We start from the raw sequence: 16863 nt of genomic DNA, 5'->3' as shown, positions 1-16863 counted from the left end.
AACCCAAACTTACCTGGACTCCTGGCTCCATGTTCTTGGCTGGGCTGCAGTCCCAGCTGTAGCCACCACTCCCGTGGGCACTGCTGTGACTACCAGCTGCTGGCCCGCTGATTGGCTAGCAGCTAAATGAGGCAGGACGTCCTGCCTCAAGCAGGTGGAAGTCCCGCCTCGGAACCTGTAAAATTTGGGACGGATCCCCAGGCGAGGTGGAAGCGGGTTTGCCACCGACTTTTATGTCGGTGGCCAGCTCCTGAACGCCCAACGTAAAGTCCAGCCCTGTGAGGCTAAGAGTCCATAGATATTGAGTTTTGGCTAAGACCACAAACAATCAGAGGTGAGAATTCCACAAATGGTTTTTTTGGGTATGTTTTGGTACGTCCATTCAAGGGAGGCACTCCACCCATGGCCAATTAGGAACTTTCAAGAGGCTTGAGATACTTGAGAGTCTGGGCTGAAATTGCAAAAGTCACCTGATCCTCAGCAGCCATCTTATGCAGCATTTTAATGTCCATTGTGGGTCATTTAAAAAAGAAAATTCAGCTCCAGAAGATTCTGTGCTGCATAAAGTTATGAACAGGACATGTCTTTACTAGGCATGATAGACCTGATATCTCCTTTTGTGGCTGGGTATCATACTTCATTTAGTAATGCTCCTGTGAAGTGTCTTGGGATGTTTTACTACGTTAAATATAAGCAGTTGTTATGCAAAAATCGCACAGCAAGTGGAAAGAGAATGACACAGACTACACAAAATTACGAGCCTCTGCAGAGCACTACTTGGATCAAAAGTTCGCAAAGAACAGTAATTAAAAGTAATCAGATTAATACAACTGTAAGATGAAGTTTTTTCACTTCATCTTTTTTTTATTTAAAGTTTTCCAAAAGAAAATGAACAGAAATACTAAGGCAACAAACTAAATTAATTTACAGTTCAAAAATGTTTTCTTGGCTTAAACAACACATCTTAGGAAACAAAACTACAGAGTGAGTCATTTGGAACCGGACAAATAAGTTACCACTGGCAAGTTTGTGGCACAAGTAAAACAAAAATAAAAAATTAACTCTCTTGATCATATAGACATCTCTATGAAAATCTTTTTCAAACAATCTGTACAAAAGGTCTTTCTTCATAAATTAAGTTTCTTTATAATTTAATGGCTGTCTACAATGTGATGTTTTAGGTAACTGATCATTTCTTTATGTACAGAGGTTTTTTTTTCCCCCCAAATCTTCTCCAGATAACGAGTATGGCACTCAGTTCAGATAGTAACAGCAGCCAATTCCACACAGTTATATAGACCTCTCAGATTTCAGTCTTGAATATGTAACAATCCAATATTTGTCTGTACCTCTGATTCTAGCAATCATCCAAGTACATGTTAATGCTGTAATTTGCCTGAACTTTGACACAGCAGAAATATTCTAGGGAGTACTGATCAAGTAATACCACAATTGTTTTGCTTTTTAAAAGATGTATGTGTTGAGAATCTAACAAACACTATTTAAAAAAAATCTCCTCAGCAGCAAATATTTTGAAACTATGAAATTTACTGATGACAAGAACTTAATAGATTGAAATATTACAATAATTCTGTAAAATAGCTGAACACATGAAAAAATAACTTGTTTAGCCCTAGCTCCTGAGCGAGGGTGATTTGGTCTATTGAGGCAGGCAGGCCCAGCAACCTGACGCAGCAAAACAGAAAACACAACCTTGAGGTAGATAACTGATCAAACAGCTGACCAGACAATGCACAGTCTCTTGGAAGACTACCTATTTTATTTCTTTTTAAATACAAAGTCATGAATAAATGATGTGAGCTTTACTGGCTTGATATGAAATAAAATTGATTCTCACGTAAAGCTCCAAATAGTTATCAGTGATTTCATAGCTTCAAAATAATTCGTATAACTCTAGCACATGTAGTGAAGATGATGCCAATGAAAATTATATAAAGTGTGGCACTGCTTGGATCAAAACCTTCCTTCGTGCTTCTTTGTGTCCCTACATTAAAAAAAAATTCAATGCAAATGCATGTAAAAAGGCACATCTAATCGCAAACTGGTCCGGCACAAAATAAAGTAAAAAGAGTACAGAAGAAATTCTAGGCTGAGAGAAAACCTTTTTTTCCATTTGACTAGTAGCTAGCTCACAATTCTTTGGTAATATTAACTTTTAAAAGTGCCAAGTCTTTTTTATATACCTAACAGAGAGCTAGTACCCATTCAAAGCTATGCCAATCTCTCAGTTTATTTTCAATGAATGAAACTGGTTAAGCCTTTTTGTTTGCTCTAATAGCAACACATTTGCTTGCTATCTTGTGAGCAATCACAAATCATCTAAGCTTTAGCAACTCTTTTACAACCTGCTAAAGCAGAAGAAAAAACATCCTGTCATGACAGGCCCACCAACTTTTACCCCTTTTATCTACTGAAAGACTACATCAACTAATTTTGAAAAAAGCCAAAAGATTTTTTTCATTTGCACTATACATCAGAATTCCTAACTCATTTTTTATCAGATGAATTTACAACCCAACCACCTTAAAAACACTTCCTTCTGTTAAAATTTCATCAAACTCAGAAAATGTGTTTCACCCAACACATGCTCTTTCCACCTAAAATTTCTACTTCAATTATTACTTAGCTAAGAACAATGAAAATTATAAAAACATCTACAATACATTAAAAAGGTGTGATCCACAACCAGTCAGATTAGGACTAACAACACTATAAAAGTCTATTAATGCTGATTTACAAGGCATTGCTCAGCCATTTTGTATGGTCAAAGCACTATATCTTAAGAGATTTAAAAAAATGCTTCAAACAGCTACTGAAACATGAGGTTTAAGGCAAATTGTAGTTTGAGGAAAAATGAAAATCTATATCACATCGCTCCACCTAAAATAAAGTTGGCATCGAACAAAAAGACTATAAAAATGTAACACTTCACAACAACACTCACACAGCAAGCGTAGTACATTAGTGGAAGATATCTGGTCTAATGTGAAACTTCAGAAAAATTCTTAGCATATAATACAGAAGAAGTAACATAAGTCACAACAAGTCTTTAGTCTATGAAGACTAATCTGCCATGCACCTTGAATAATAAGTTTCACTCTGTCAATCTGTGCATATAGAATATTTGTTACTGTTTGAGACAAATTCTTAAAAATAAGCTTTCTTCCTTAATAAAATAAACTTATTTACCCCTTGATGAATGTAAGCATTTATATATTTATATATACTTCACAGAACTTATACCAAAATAGTCTGTTTCAGTTGATTTTATTACAAATATTTTTTCAGAACCTGTGCAAAAGGTTGACAATTGTTAAAGCATATTAGATCAGAAACCATGATTGTTTCAGTCCTTGAATGTCCTCTGCGAAGTGGGGAAGGGCCATCATTGCACATCTGAAACAGAAAAATGAGCAAGACAAGCTTTTACAAGGAATGACATTTTCATTTTTTTTAACCAGATGAGCTTCATTAAATTTTTTTTCTCCCTGAATTAACTCCTTTTCTTTGTTGGTCCACTTACCAGAGTGAACAAAAGAACATATAGACTCATGCTGAGTGATGAAAGAATGAAACATATGCATTTTACACAGTGCCTTTCAAATTGTCACAGCGTCAATTAATTATTTTTGTAATGTAGCCAATTTGTACACAGCAAGGCCCCACACACATCCATGAGATAAATGATCTCCAATAATGCAATACTTCAGCAATACTGTTTAGTGTTGGTGTGCATGTCACGTGACCATCACGAGTGTAGATTTGCACGTGAGAAAGAACATGAAAATCACAGGCATCCGTCTTGCCCTGTAGGAACGTCTTCTGTAAGAAACAGGCCTGTGATGTACAAGAAACCTAAAGGCGAAGGAAAAATGTTGTGTCCTGATTACAGAAATGTAATCATTGGTAAGGTACACAACACAGCAGTGAAATAGATCACACCTGATAAAAATATCCAGATTATAAATTGGTCTAACATTATACAAGAATAGACATCTTATTTTTAGCTGAATGTCAAATTGTATTTTATATAGTAACAGCTAGTGAAAAGACTAGAAATGCACATGAATGTAAATAATTGATTGAACTACTTTCATTAAAGATCAACAGTTTGGGTACAGAACACTACTGCACACACATCTGGTCATTCTAATCCTATTTCACAGAAGAGGCTGCTACAGTAACAAAACAATAATTAAAATGTAGATTTAGGCTTCAGCTTGTTATCTAGTTGCAGACACATATATTGCATAAAACTATGACCAGAATGAACTCAGTGTAATGTTAATATACTGTGTAACATACACTATTCACCAAACCTGGAAGTTGTGCCTTTCTTCTGAGGATTTGTTGGATATAAATGTTTATATGTCAATAATTGTTAGAATATTTGACTATACTACCAAAGTAGTTACAGGATGACCTTATTCATTCACATTAAGACTTCAGGGCTATTTGAAAATCTATCTTAACCAAAAGCAAACATTTTACATATTTTTTCTATGCCATTCTAGCAACTGAACACATTATGAAAGCACTACTAAAAGTAGTGCTGATTCTGCTTTTAAATCAGCTTCACTGCATAGATAGTTGGTTGCTGTCATTTTTGTCAATTTGACCTAAAAACCTTCAAAGGGATAATGCAACTATAAATAAGTAATCAATGCATGCAATAATTATTATCTACCTGAGAATTACTTGTTTTGCTGATAGGAGTAGGGGGAGTGTTCAGTTGTTGTCTCTACAGAAACTTGCTGCTGCTGACCACTGGGTTCCTGTGATGATGAAATATAATCAATAAGGTACATGCTGAAATCATTAGATCCTCACTGCAGTGAAGCCATGTTTCATGAGTTCACTTCTAGCTTCTCACTATTATCGATTTTTAAAAACAAATTACTGGCCAGCATTTACCAACATTAATTTCACCAATCACAGACATGTTATCATTTTACTGCTGAGACAGTGATGCCACAAAGGTAGCACAGACAGGAAAGTTTTCAAATTAAAGCATTCTATAAAACATGCTTTTTGAAATTGGCAGAGTCCATTTAAGCGTGTCTAACATTTATGCCATTTCCATCAACTATTAAGTTGAGATATGAATGTAACAAACATATTAATAGTTAAGTAATCAAAACACAATATCTATTTTACATTAAAATTATCCATATACATTAACCTAAAAATCAGAATCACTTGCTGTACAAGAAATCTATTATTGTATATTCAATGGAAAGATTTTGATATGTATATATTTCATTTTATGCAGTTCAATGTGCAAACAATAGTTTATTTGGATTACACGAGTTATATCCCTCTACTTGAAAATATTTCCACTGACTTCTCGTCTGTGTGGAAAGGTAACTTGTATATTGAGATATTGAAAGATCTGAATGTATTTCATTGTGGACTTAATTAAAAATTAAAAACAAAAGCAAAGTTCTTATTTCAATAACTACTTATAATTGATGGATGTATTATACATGCACATGCACTCACCTCCACTGGAACAGCAGCTGTTGGCACATGTGTGTACTGGGGGATATATGTTCCCTGCATAGCTGTAGCAGCAGGCATGTACTTTAAAATAAATGTAAAAAATATAAACAAACAGTCTTTGATGCCCATAACCTCAATGTTGTAGTAATCATTTGGACATGTGAATACACTAATGAATTATAATTGTGTGGTACACAATTATAATTTTCATTATAAAGTAAATTTAACACAGTCTAGAGTACTGAAATAATTTAATTCTGCAACAAATCTAATACTGTCATAATATTTTTAAACAAACATTTTTATATATATTGTTTAAACCACTTTACTAAACTTCAAACATGTCTCGCATCTTTTAAATATGCATATATATTTTTGTTCTGCAACATATTTAGCATATATTCTTCGACTGCAATTGCTCAAAGTTATCTATTATAATTAGGAAAGTTAATAAAAAACAATTCTTGATCGGCTACTTTCTTTGACTAACTGCATGATGTAAAGGAAAAGATGGGGCAAAGCAAGATTTTTAAAAAGCATAAAGGGAGGGGGCAAACTGAAGGATTGGAAATAGGACCTCAAACAAATGCTAAGCAGGATGCTGAAGGAGCTAACAGATTGAGAGGAGGAAAGACTTGACAAAATAAGATATCTTATTACAATACTAGCCGTAATACAAAGAACAACTGGAAGCACAAATTGGCAGAGAAACAACAGGAAAAGAAACATTTTAGTATATGTATTCAAGATAGTTTCATAAGCAGCATGTCCTAAAGCCTAGAAGGGAGCAGATGAATACTCTATTTAGTTATGACAATGAACTGAAAATAGTCAGGTGTCCAGTAGATTGGGAGGATCTTGGAAATAGTGGCTACAGCATGACTAAGTTCACTGTCAAATTTGAAAGGGGAAAGGAGGATCATAAGTCAAGGATAGTTCCAGCATCCGCAGTATTTTGCTTTTATCATAAGTCAAGGATTTAGATTAAAACAAACTAACGTTAAGGAAAGAATTGATTGTTATAGTATGAGAGAAATTAGTTGGGAAATGTACAGATCAACAGTGGATTCTACTTAAGATAACAAATAGATTACAAAACTTCTGAGGTGATGAACTATTGTCTGTGAGAGATGTTCAAACTATTATGAAACCATAAATTTGTCTTGGGTGGTAGCACAAAATGGGTCATGGTGCATTGGCAGCTTATTTCTTTTATAATAAAGTCAATTGAGAAGAAAATCAGGTCGAGTGCAAACTGGGCTGCCAATGTGCTATCACTGGTATTGCACTAATGCCCAAGAGAAATTTATATCTTTACAATGTAAGGGCCAAAGTGCAGTAATGATATTGAGAGAATTACAGAAAGAAGAAAAGTAACAAGGGTAAAGAGTGAATGTGGATAAAATTTGCAGATGGTATAAAGGGTAAGGGCAAAGGTTTTTATGAGTACATCAAGTAATAAAGGGATAAAGGAGAAGATAGGGCCATGAAAAACAGATTTAATTACAGTATAAATATAGTGGAGGTAAGGATTTACTGGAGCAGCTAACTGAATATTTTGCTTTGGTCTTTACAGTTAAAAACAAGCATTCAATATCAGATGTAAAGGGAAAATTGAAGATTAGTATAAGCAGCAAAATTTTAATGGGTAAGCTAATAGGAATAAAGACAGATGATTTTCACCCAAGAGTATTAAAAGAAATAAGCAAAGAAACGTCAGATGCATTATTTACAATCTTTCCAAGCTTGCTAATTTGGGAAATATTACCCAAGGACTGGAAAGTGGCAAATGTTACATCATTATTCAAAATGGAATGAAAACTTCATAAAATGCACACATGAATACACTTCTTTTTAAAGAATTCTGTCTTAAAAATGGAAAGAACACCCAGCCTGATGACAGACTGCCTGGCTATGACTTCCCATGCCAGCTCTGGAACAAGCTCAAATGTGCTATAACACTTTTTTTTATTTGTTCGTGGGATGTGGATGTCGCTGGCCAGGCCAGCAATTATTGCCCATCCCTAACTACTCTTGAGAAGATGGTGGTGAGCTGCCTTCTTGAACTGCTGCAGTCCTTGGGGTGTAGATACACCCACAGTACAGTTAGGAAGGGAGATCCAGGATTTTGACCCAGAGACAGTGAAGGAATGGCAATATAGTTCCAAGTCAGGATGGTGTGTGGCTTGGAGGGGAACTTGCAGGTGGTGGTGCTCCCATGCATCTGCTGCCCTTGTCCTTCTAGGTGCTGGACGTCACAGGTTTGGAAGGTGCTGCCGAAGGAGCCTTGGTGAATGGCTGCAGTGCATTTTGTAGATGGTACACACTGCTGCCACTGTGCGTCGGTGGTGGAGGGGGTGAATCTTGAAGGTGGTAAAAGGGGTGCCAATCAAGCGGGCTGCTTTGTCCTGGATGGTGTCGAGCTTCTTGGGTGTTTTTGGAGCTGCACCCATCCAGGCAAATGGAGAGTATTCCATCACACTCCTGACTTGTACCTTGTAGATGGTGGGCGGGCATTGGGGAGACAGGTGGTGAGTTACTCTCTGCAGAATTCCCAGTCTCTGACCTGCTCTTGTAGCCATGGCATTTATGTGGCTGGTCCAATTCAATTTCTGGTCAATGGTAACCCCCAGGATGTTGATAGTGAGGGATTCAGCAATGGTAATGCCATTGAACATCAAGGGGAGATGGTTAGATTCTCCCTTGTTTGAGATGGTCATTGCCTGGCACTTGTATGGCGCATAAGTTACTTGCCACTTATCAGCCCAAGCCTGGATGTTGTCCAGGTCTTGCTGCATATGGACATGGGCTGCTTCAGTATCTGAGGAGTCGCGAATGGTGCTGAATATTGTGCAATCATCAGCAAACATTCCCACTTCTGACCTTATGATGGAGGGTAGGTCATTAATGAAGCAGCAGATGGTTGGGCCTACAATACTACCCTGAGGAACTCCTGCAGTGATGTCCTAGGACTGAGATGATTGACCTCCAACAATCACAACCATCTTCCTTTGTGCTAGATATGACTCCAACCAGCAGAGATCCCCCCCCCACCCCCCAATTCCCATAGACTCCAGTTTTGCTAGGGCTCCTTGATGCCATACTGGGCTAATATTTAGAGAATGATAAATGCATATCATGTGTACACAATTTACAAAACATTTGACCAGGTTCCACACAAGGCAGTACTAACTAAAATTGAGATACATAGAATTGAACATTGTGGCGTCCATTGGCAATTGATTGAGAGGTTGGAGGCGGACAGTTGGGTAAAAGGGATGTTCTTCCATACATAGTTGAAGACAAGTGGTATCAAATATATAATGCCCTCAATTTGGAATGAGAGATTATTGTTAATCTAGGAGGTGTGGTGAATTGTGGAGGACAGCACAAAATTGCAAAACAATATTTTCAGTGGATGGAAAAATGGCAAATGCTGTTTAACATAACAAGCTGCAAGACAGTAGACTTTGAAAGTAAAAATAACAGATGGAATAAATGGGGAAGCACTGCAAGGAGATAAATGAACAGGAAGTAATTTATGCATGTATGTTAATGTATATGGGTGCTCCACCTGAGGTGGAAGAAATGGTGCTAGAGAAAAGCCAATAATGATTCATCTTGATAATAATTGGGAAAAAGGAATTTATCTATGATAAGAGGCTGGATAGATTGGATTATATTTCCTTAATAGGAGGCAGTTAAGGAATGACCTAATTGTGAAGTTTCAAATAATGAAGTAATTGGCAAGGTGCTTAGGGAACAACTCTTCTTTCTAATTATGTAACCCTGTCCTGGTTTCCCTAATCATAAAATTCAATTTCATACTTCTGAAGTGAATCCAGAAACAAGTCTTCAGCCAAAGGATGCATGAGAAATGCAGTGCCCCATAAAGGCATGGAGGGAGAATCATTTTAAATGTCTCAAAGGGAGATGGATGTTGGGAAGTTAGGACATTTAAGGAATTGGAGAAATAACAGGGAATGCCATGGTTAATAAAATGGTGGAGCAGGTTTGATGAACCAAATATCCTACTCCTGTTTTGATGAATTGTATTTCTGGATCAAAAAAAATGGTAGGCCTGAAATGATGTCACTTTGCAGTTCTGAATCCTAAGTTACTTCTTTGCAATGCATGTTTCTTCTAAAATCAGCTTCCTTCAGGGAAGTAGAGGTTAATAACTGGAAATAACCCTGCTCTGGAACACCATGTACCGTTCCTGTGCTGCCTAATGAGAGGTGACTCATTTGCTGCGTCAGTGGGCTGATCATTGATGTAGGCTGCATTGGCATAGGATGATCCATAGATGGCGACATTACTGCTCCCTAAATGAAAGAGAAAAGTGATGCATTGAGGAAAATGGTTTTTGGTTTGGTTATCATTTAAATAATTTAAATACTACGAGTATGACAGAAGTGACTAAATAATTGGTCATATATTCTGCTGCTGACTTCTAGAGTTAATGGCTCTGAACTTCCAACTAGGGGGCTTAAGTTTGACTTTCAGCCAAAAATGATACTGGAACTCCTGCACACACAAAGTCCTAGGTCATCTTACACAGGGTAAATTATCATGGTGTGACACAATGAAGTACGCCTACTAACCATTTCACCCTCCCAGATCTAAGTGGAGAAAACATAACAAAGATTGTTAGTTAAAATTTTAACAGTAATTTTGTGAAATAACACGTGGAGGAATATCAAGAACACATGAGGTTGTGCTCATGAAATTCGTTATAAGTAGTTTATGGTGCCTCTTTTTCATTATTATTTCTGGCGAACCTTTGTGCTCATGACATGGCCTGATTATCTCTCAAACCCTGTATCAGGACATTTTTGTGACATTTGCATTCCTACACCACCCATTTGCACATCATATTTGAATGACAATGTGTGGCATTTTCGTGCTTATTATAGCATTTTATCCTGAGGGCTTATTGCCATCAGGAACTGGATGCAGATGCTCAAAATTATTTTGTGCCAGAAATTAACAATCAGCAGAGAAACCATATTGTCATGCCATCACTCCAATAATTTGAGTAATGAAAGTACAGCAATGCACTACTGAAATTTAAGGTAAGTAAGTCACCTCTTGCATTGATGACCTTGAGTTGACTGCTAAAAAAGGGAATGAGAGCAATCTTGGTAAATACTCCCTGTGGCTAAGTAACCTAGCTTCTGCTTGACATCTTTGCCTGATAGGAACACAGGAACTCACCAGAGGAACAATCAGACACAAACCTGTGCCCTATTACACCATTTATATTTTAGCAGGGAATGTTACTTGTAAAAGAAAGGCATAAATATTTAGAAATGGCATATGGTAAGAGGATGTGTTCACTGATTGCAATGTTACATAATATATATTCAAAGAATTTGAAGCATATTCTCAGATGGGTAACAAAAATGTGGAGGCAAAATAAAAGGAGAAAAAAGAAACTTCTTTAAGATTAATACATGGAGTAGCCACAGAATGAATTCCCCCCACTTCTATAGCCTGATTTGAGAGTAGTATTACATCCTATTCCCTAATAGAGCCATCAAAGGTTTCTCAAGAGAGTTAGCAACGAGAGTTTCTCCAGGTCTATAACTGTAACTGCAACGATACAAGATCGTACTCTTTGGATTACTCTCAGTGCCATGTGTTAGCAATAGCAGAAATAGGAAGATAGGGAGGATCAATGCGTGGCTTGAAGCATGGTGCATGAGAGAGGGCTTCAGATTCTTAGGGCATTGGGACCAGTTCTGGGGCAGAAGGCACCTATTTAAGAGGATGGGTTGCACCTCAACAGGACTGTGACTGATGTCCTTGTGGAGAGGTTCACTAGTGTGATTGGGGAATATTTAATCTAAACTGGCAGGGAGATGGGCACCATCATACAGATGTAGAAAAGAGGATTAAGGTGCACAATTTGAGAGTGTTGGACAGTACTGGAGAAGGAAGTAGTTCCATATTAGATAGGAGCAGACTGAGAATGGCTACAGGAATACAAAGACAGGATTACAGTGCATGTACGCAAACACACAAAGGGCTGGCTTCTATCTTCCCACCACTGCTCGAAAAAAATGACGGCCCGCACTGTGCCACCCCGCGGGCCGCCACCCCCAATCACGTGGCGGGGGCGGCCTCAGCGATACCATGAATGGCGTCAGCCGATTCGTGAGCAGGTGCTGGCACTATTTTAAAAATGCAGTCAGCCCTGCGTGTAAGCTCTTCATCATTGCTGCCATGCTGCAGCAGAAAGGCCAGAAGTGTATGCAACACCGCACCAGCCCTCAAGCAGCACCCCTGTTGCAATGGCGGACGTCCGAAGAAGGGTGGCCCTATAGTTTAGCGATGCTGTCCTGCTCACTCTCCTCCAGGCTGCAAGGGAACGGTGAGAGGTTATTTTCCCCAGTGATGGCAAGAGGAGGTCCTTCCGGCAGGCCAAACAAGCCTGGACGGAGATCGCAGAGGAGGTCAGCAGTTGAGGGGTCATCTGACGAGACTAGATCCAGTGCAGGAAGAGGGTCAACGATCTCGTGCTTGGCAAAGGTGAGTGGTATGTTGTAGAACTGCTCGGTTTGACCTGGGTGTCCCTACACAGTATGCCACATGGGTGCCACTGCCATGTCAAAGACTGGGAGGTCAGGGAGGACTGATGGCACATGACTGGCTGCATATGCGCATCAAGTCACCCTAGTTTGCACATCAGAGCATGTCACACCCATGATACACTGAGTCTGTATACAGACAAAGCCTCCATCAGCTGTTGTTGAAGTGCCATGTTGTTACTACCGTGATGTTGATGTTTAGCAATGTTCAAATCAGCATCCTTGCTCTTCCAGGCGATCAGTAGGGAGGCGTCCAGGACCGGTGGAGGGGTGCAGACCTGAAGCCGCTCGTGCAAGCCGAAGAGGCGCTGGAGCTGGCCGGGAGTCTGGGAACACGTGCCGTTTTGGACATGGAGCTTGGGGTCCCAGGTGAACAGAGTGATTATTGCCAAACACAACGATTCCTAATTGTCTTTCATATGCAGATACTATGCTGTCATCATAGCGACATTTGTACCATAAAACCTAAATGTCTGTTCTTCACATTGTATCTTGCAGGGTGGCACTCTGCGTCAGCCCTGGAGACATCAATCACCTCTGAGTAAGCGACAATCTCAGAGGATGCACTGCTCCATGACACTCCTGCACCTTCCACCAGCGCAGATACACAGATACGCAGGTGAGTTATCGATCGGTATTAGATTCTGGGTCACAAGCTGGTGAGAGCACCACACACGCGCTCAAACAGCTGGCTGAGGCTGAGACAGCCAAGGCCTCTGACAGTCGGTGGCCAGACCCATGCTGAGCCCCAGGCTGATGAGCCTCTGGCATCGGCAGTACAGGGCATGCTGGAGCTGCAAGGAGAGGTAAGGCAATATCTGGCAGAGATGCCAGAGGCCCTGTGTGCAGCCTTGAGCGGACGGTGGGGGAGTCCATCCAGACCATGACAGCTGCTATGTCTCAGGCATGTGAGTGCATGACTTCATCCATGGAGGGGTTGGCGACCCTCACGGTGAGCCATATTCCACCGATACGCACAGACCTGCAAAACCTCGCATTGGCAATGAGCTTGACATAGCAGGGACAAGGCGAGAGAGGAACTAGGAGCCTGGAGAGTGTTTCTGCTCCTGGTCCTTCTCCAGAGAGCAGCGTGGTTCCGACGAGCCTCGAGAGGGAGGAGGGGAGCCTGCGCTCCACATCTGGGCTCCCCCCTCAAGGTGATTCCAATGCGGACACTGGCTCTTCAGCCCCTCCGCTGGTGAGTCCAGCTCCAGCAGCCACGACGTACGAGGACAGCCCTGCACTGGTGCAGGAGACCTTCAGGCAGCCGGGGCCCTTCAGGCCTCAGGAGCGCAGAAGACGGCTGCCAAAGTCATCCAGGCCAAGTGGCTTCCTGCAGAGCAGCCTGCCTCCAGTCCAGCTGCTAACGCAGAGGTCACACTGCGAAGCAGCACCCACAAATGTTTTAAAAAGACACCTGGACACATATGGGTATTCACAGGTGAGCCGGCTATGTCATATGCAATATCAGTAAATGTGCTTTTCTGACAAGAATAGCCTTTCCTGTGTGAATAACGCATGCCACCATGTACCTATTATGTCTCCTCCCATTACATCATTAGCCTGACAGTACTGCCACTGTAAGGAATAACATCATTGCCATACCAATATGCATGATGTGGCACTGCATGGATACAGTCATATGGGCAATGGTTCAGTCAGCTGCTGCCAGCCATGCTGGAGAGAAAGCTGTTACAGAGGCAGAAAACTTCAGACAAGATGCAGAATTGTGGTGTGTGGTGTGAGGAGCATATGTTGCATTTCAGGGATTGTGGAACCGCTCAATGATCAGGTGTTGTCTGGCTTCCCTTGCTCGCTGCTTGCCCTGAATGCCCTCCATCAAAGCTCTGTGCTCCCATGCATGGCTGCTGCTGGATGCCCTCTGTGTCATCATCATCTGTGGCTAGCTCCTGCTCAAGTGCCTCCTCATCCTGCAAAGCCTCCCCCTCTGTACTGCAACATTGTGCAAGAACGCAGCATACATTAACGATGCGCCCAACCCTGTCTGGTGCATTCTGTAGGGCCCGACCCAATCTATCGAGGCAGTGGAAGCACATCTTCAGCATGCGGATGGCCTGCTCGATGGAAGCTCAGGTGGAACCATTGCAGGTGTTGTATCTCTCCTCTGCATCACTGCTGGAGTTCCTCACCGGTGTTAGAAGCCATGTCAACAACGGGTAGCCCTTGTCCCCAAGAATCCACCCCTGAATTTGAGCTGTTGAAGTGAACAGCAGTGTCACCTGGGACTGGCGCAGGATGAAGGAGTCATGGCAGCTGCCTGAGAAGCGGGCACACACGTGCAGGAAGCACTTCCTGTGGTCGCATACTAGCTGCATGCTGAGTGAGTGGAAGTCCTTTCTGTGGAGGTAAGAGGCTGGTTGTTCCGTTGGAGCCTTGATGGCCACTTGCACCCATGAGAATCCCGCAATGGCCCCAAATCCAATGACCTTCTCGGCTTTAACTTTCCAAATATCGACTGGAAGTTCGAGTACTTTAGATGGGTCAGTTTTTGTCCAGTGTGTGCAGGAGGGTTTTCTGACACAGTATGTAGACAGGCGAACCAGGGGCGATGCCACATTGGATTTGGTACTGGGAAATGAACCTGGCCAGGTGTTAGATTTAGATGTAGGTGAGCACTTTGGTGATAGTGATCACAATTCGGTTAGGTTTACCTTAGCGATGGGCAGGGACAGGTATATACCGCAGGGCAAGAATTATAGCTGGGGGAAAGGAAATTATGATGCGATTAGGCAAGATTTAGGATGCGTAGGATGGGGAAGGAAACTGCAGGGGATGGGAACAATCGAAATGTGGAGCTTATTCAAGGAGCAGCTACTGTGTGTCCTTGATAAGTATGTACCTGTGAGGCAGGGAGGAAGTTGTCGAGCGAGGGAGCCGTGGTTTACTAAAGAAGTTGAAGCGCTTGTCAAGAGGAAGAAGAAGGCTTATGTTAGGATGAGACGTGAAGGCTCAGTTAGGACGCTTGAGAGCTACAAGCTAGCCAGGAAGGATCTAAAGGGAGAGCTAAGAAGAGCAAGGAGAGGACACGAGAAGTAATTGGTGGATAGGATCAGGGAAAACCCTAAGGCTTTCTATAGGTATATCAGGAATAAAAGAATGACTAGAGTTAGATTAGGGCCAAACAAGGATAGTAGTGGGAAGTTGTGTGTGGAATCAGAGGAGATAGGGGAAGTGTTAAATGAATATTTTGCGTCAGTATTTACAGTAGAGAAAGAAAATGTTGTCGAGGGGAATACTGAGATTCAGGCTACTAGGCTAGATGGGATTGAGGTTCACAAGGAGGAGGTGTTATCAATTTTGGAAAGTGTGAAAATAGATAAGTCCCCTGGGCCAGATGGGATTTATCCTAGGATTCTCTGGGAAGCTAGGGAGGAGATTGCAGAGCCTTTGTCCTTGATCTTTATGTCGTCATTGTCGACAGGAATAGTGCCGGAAGACTGGAGGATAGCAAATGTTGTCCCCTTGTTCAAGAAGGGGAGTAGAGACAGCCCTGGTAATTATAGACCTGTGAGCCTTACTTCGGTTGTGGGTAAAATGTTGGAAAAGGTTATAAGAGACAGGATTTATAATCATCTTGAAAAGAATAAGTTCATTAGAGATAGTCAGCACGGTTTTGTGACGGGTAGGTCGTGCCTCACAAACCTTATTGAGTTTTTCGAGAAGGTGACCAAACAGGTGGATGAGGGTAAAGCAGCGGATGTGGTGTATATGGATTTCAGTAAGGCGTTTGATAAGGTTCCCCACGGTAGGCTATTGCAGAAAATACGGAAGTATGGGGTTGAAGGTGATTTAGAGCTTTGGATCAGAAATTGGCTAGCTGAAAGAAGACAGAGGGTGGTGGTTGATGGCAAATGTTCATCCTGGAGTTTAGTTACTAGTGGTGTACCGCAAGGATCTGTTTTGGGGCCACTGCTGTTTGTCATTTTTATAAATGACCTGGAAGAGGGTGTAGAAGGGTGGGTTAGTAAATTTGCAGATGACACTAAGGTCGGTGGAGTTGTGGATAGTGCCGAAGGATGTTGTAGGGTACAGAGGGACATAGATAGGCTGCAGAGCTGGGCTGAGAGATGGCAAATGGAGTTTAATGCGGAAAAGTGTGAGGTGATTCACTTTGGAAGGAGTAACAGGAATGCAGAGTACTGGGCTAATGGGAAGATTCTTGGTAGTGTAGATGAACAGAGAGATCTTGGTGTCCAGGTGCATAAATCCCTGAAGGTTGCTACCCAGGTTAATAGGGCTGTTAAGAAGGCATATGGTGTGTTAGCTTTTATTAGTAGGGGGATCGAGTTTCGGAGCCACGAGGTCATGCTGCAGCTGTACAAAACTCTGGTGAGACCGCACCTGGAGTATTGCGTGCAGTTCTGGTCACCGCATTATAGGAAGGATGTGGAAGCTATGGAAAGGGTGCAGAGGAGATTTACTAGGATGTTGCCAGGTATGGAGGGAAGGTCTTACGAGGAAAGGCTGAGGGACTTGAGGTTGTTTTCGTTGGAGAGAAGGAGGAGGAGAGGTGACTTAATAGAGACATATAAGATAATCAGAGGGTTAGATAGGGTGGATAGTGAGCGTCTTTTTCCTCGGATGGTGATGGCAAACACGAGGGGACATAGCTTCAAGTTGAGGGGTGACAGATATAGGACAGATGTGAGAGGTAGTTTCTTTACTCAGAGAGTAGTAAGGGCGTGGAACGCCCTGCCTGCAGCAGTAGTAGATTCGCCAACTTTAA

The 16863-nt window shown here is 41.4% G+C and overlaps 1 protein-coding gene across 7 annotated transcripts in view; it reads right to left on the bottom strand.

Annotated features, from left to right (window-relative positions):
* Nucleotides 1–821: 821 nt before the first annotated feature.
* LOC137372007 (RNA-binding motif, single-stranded-interacting protein 1-like) overlaps nucleotides 822–16863 on the bottom strand; it is a 511784-nt gene continuing 495742 nt past the window's right edge. For 6 of the 7 annotated variants that reach the window (XM_068035255.1, XM_068035254.1, XM_068035257.1 and 3 more), the window contains 4 exons: nucleotides 9738–9848; nucleotides 5524–5604; nucleotides 4709–4796; nucleotides 822–3417 (listed from right to left, as the gene is read on the bottom strand). In XM_068035255.1, coding sequence (XP_067891356.1) covers nucleotides 4716–4796; nucleotides 5524–5604; nucleotides 9738–9848 — 273 coding nt within the window. In that variant the 3' untranslated portion in view covers nucleotides 822–3417; nucleotides 4709–4715. The remainder of the gene's footprint in view (nucleotides 3418–4708; nucleotides 4797–5523; nucleotides 5605–9737; nucleotides 9849–16863) is intronic. The other variant, XM_068035256.1, reaches the window with a different exon arrangement.

Source organism: Heterodontus francisci, chromosome 7, assembly GCF_036365525.1.
Source record: "Heterodontus francisci isolate sHetFra1 chromosome 7, sHetFra1.hap1, whole genome shotgun sequence".
Classification (NCBI taxonomy): Eukaryota; Metazoa; Chordata; class Chondrichthyes; order Heterodontiformes; family Heterodontidae; genus Heterodontus; species Heterodontus francisci.
Note: the sequence above shows the minus strand (reverse complement) of the source record. Positions and strands in the feature narration are given on the sequence as shown.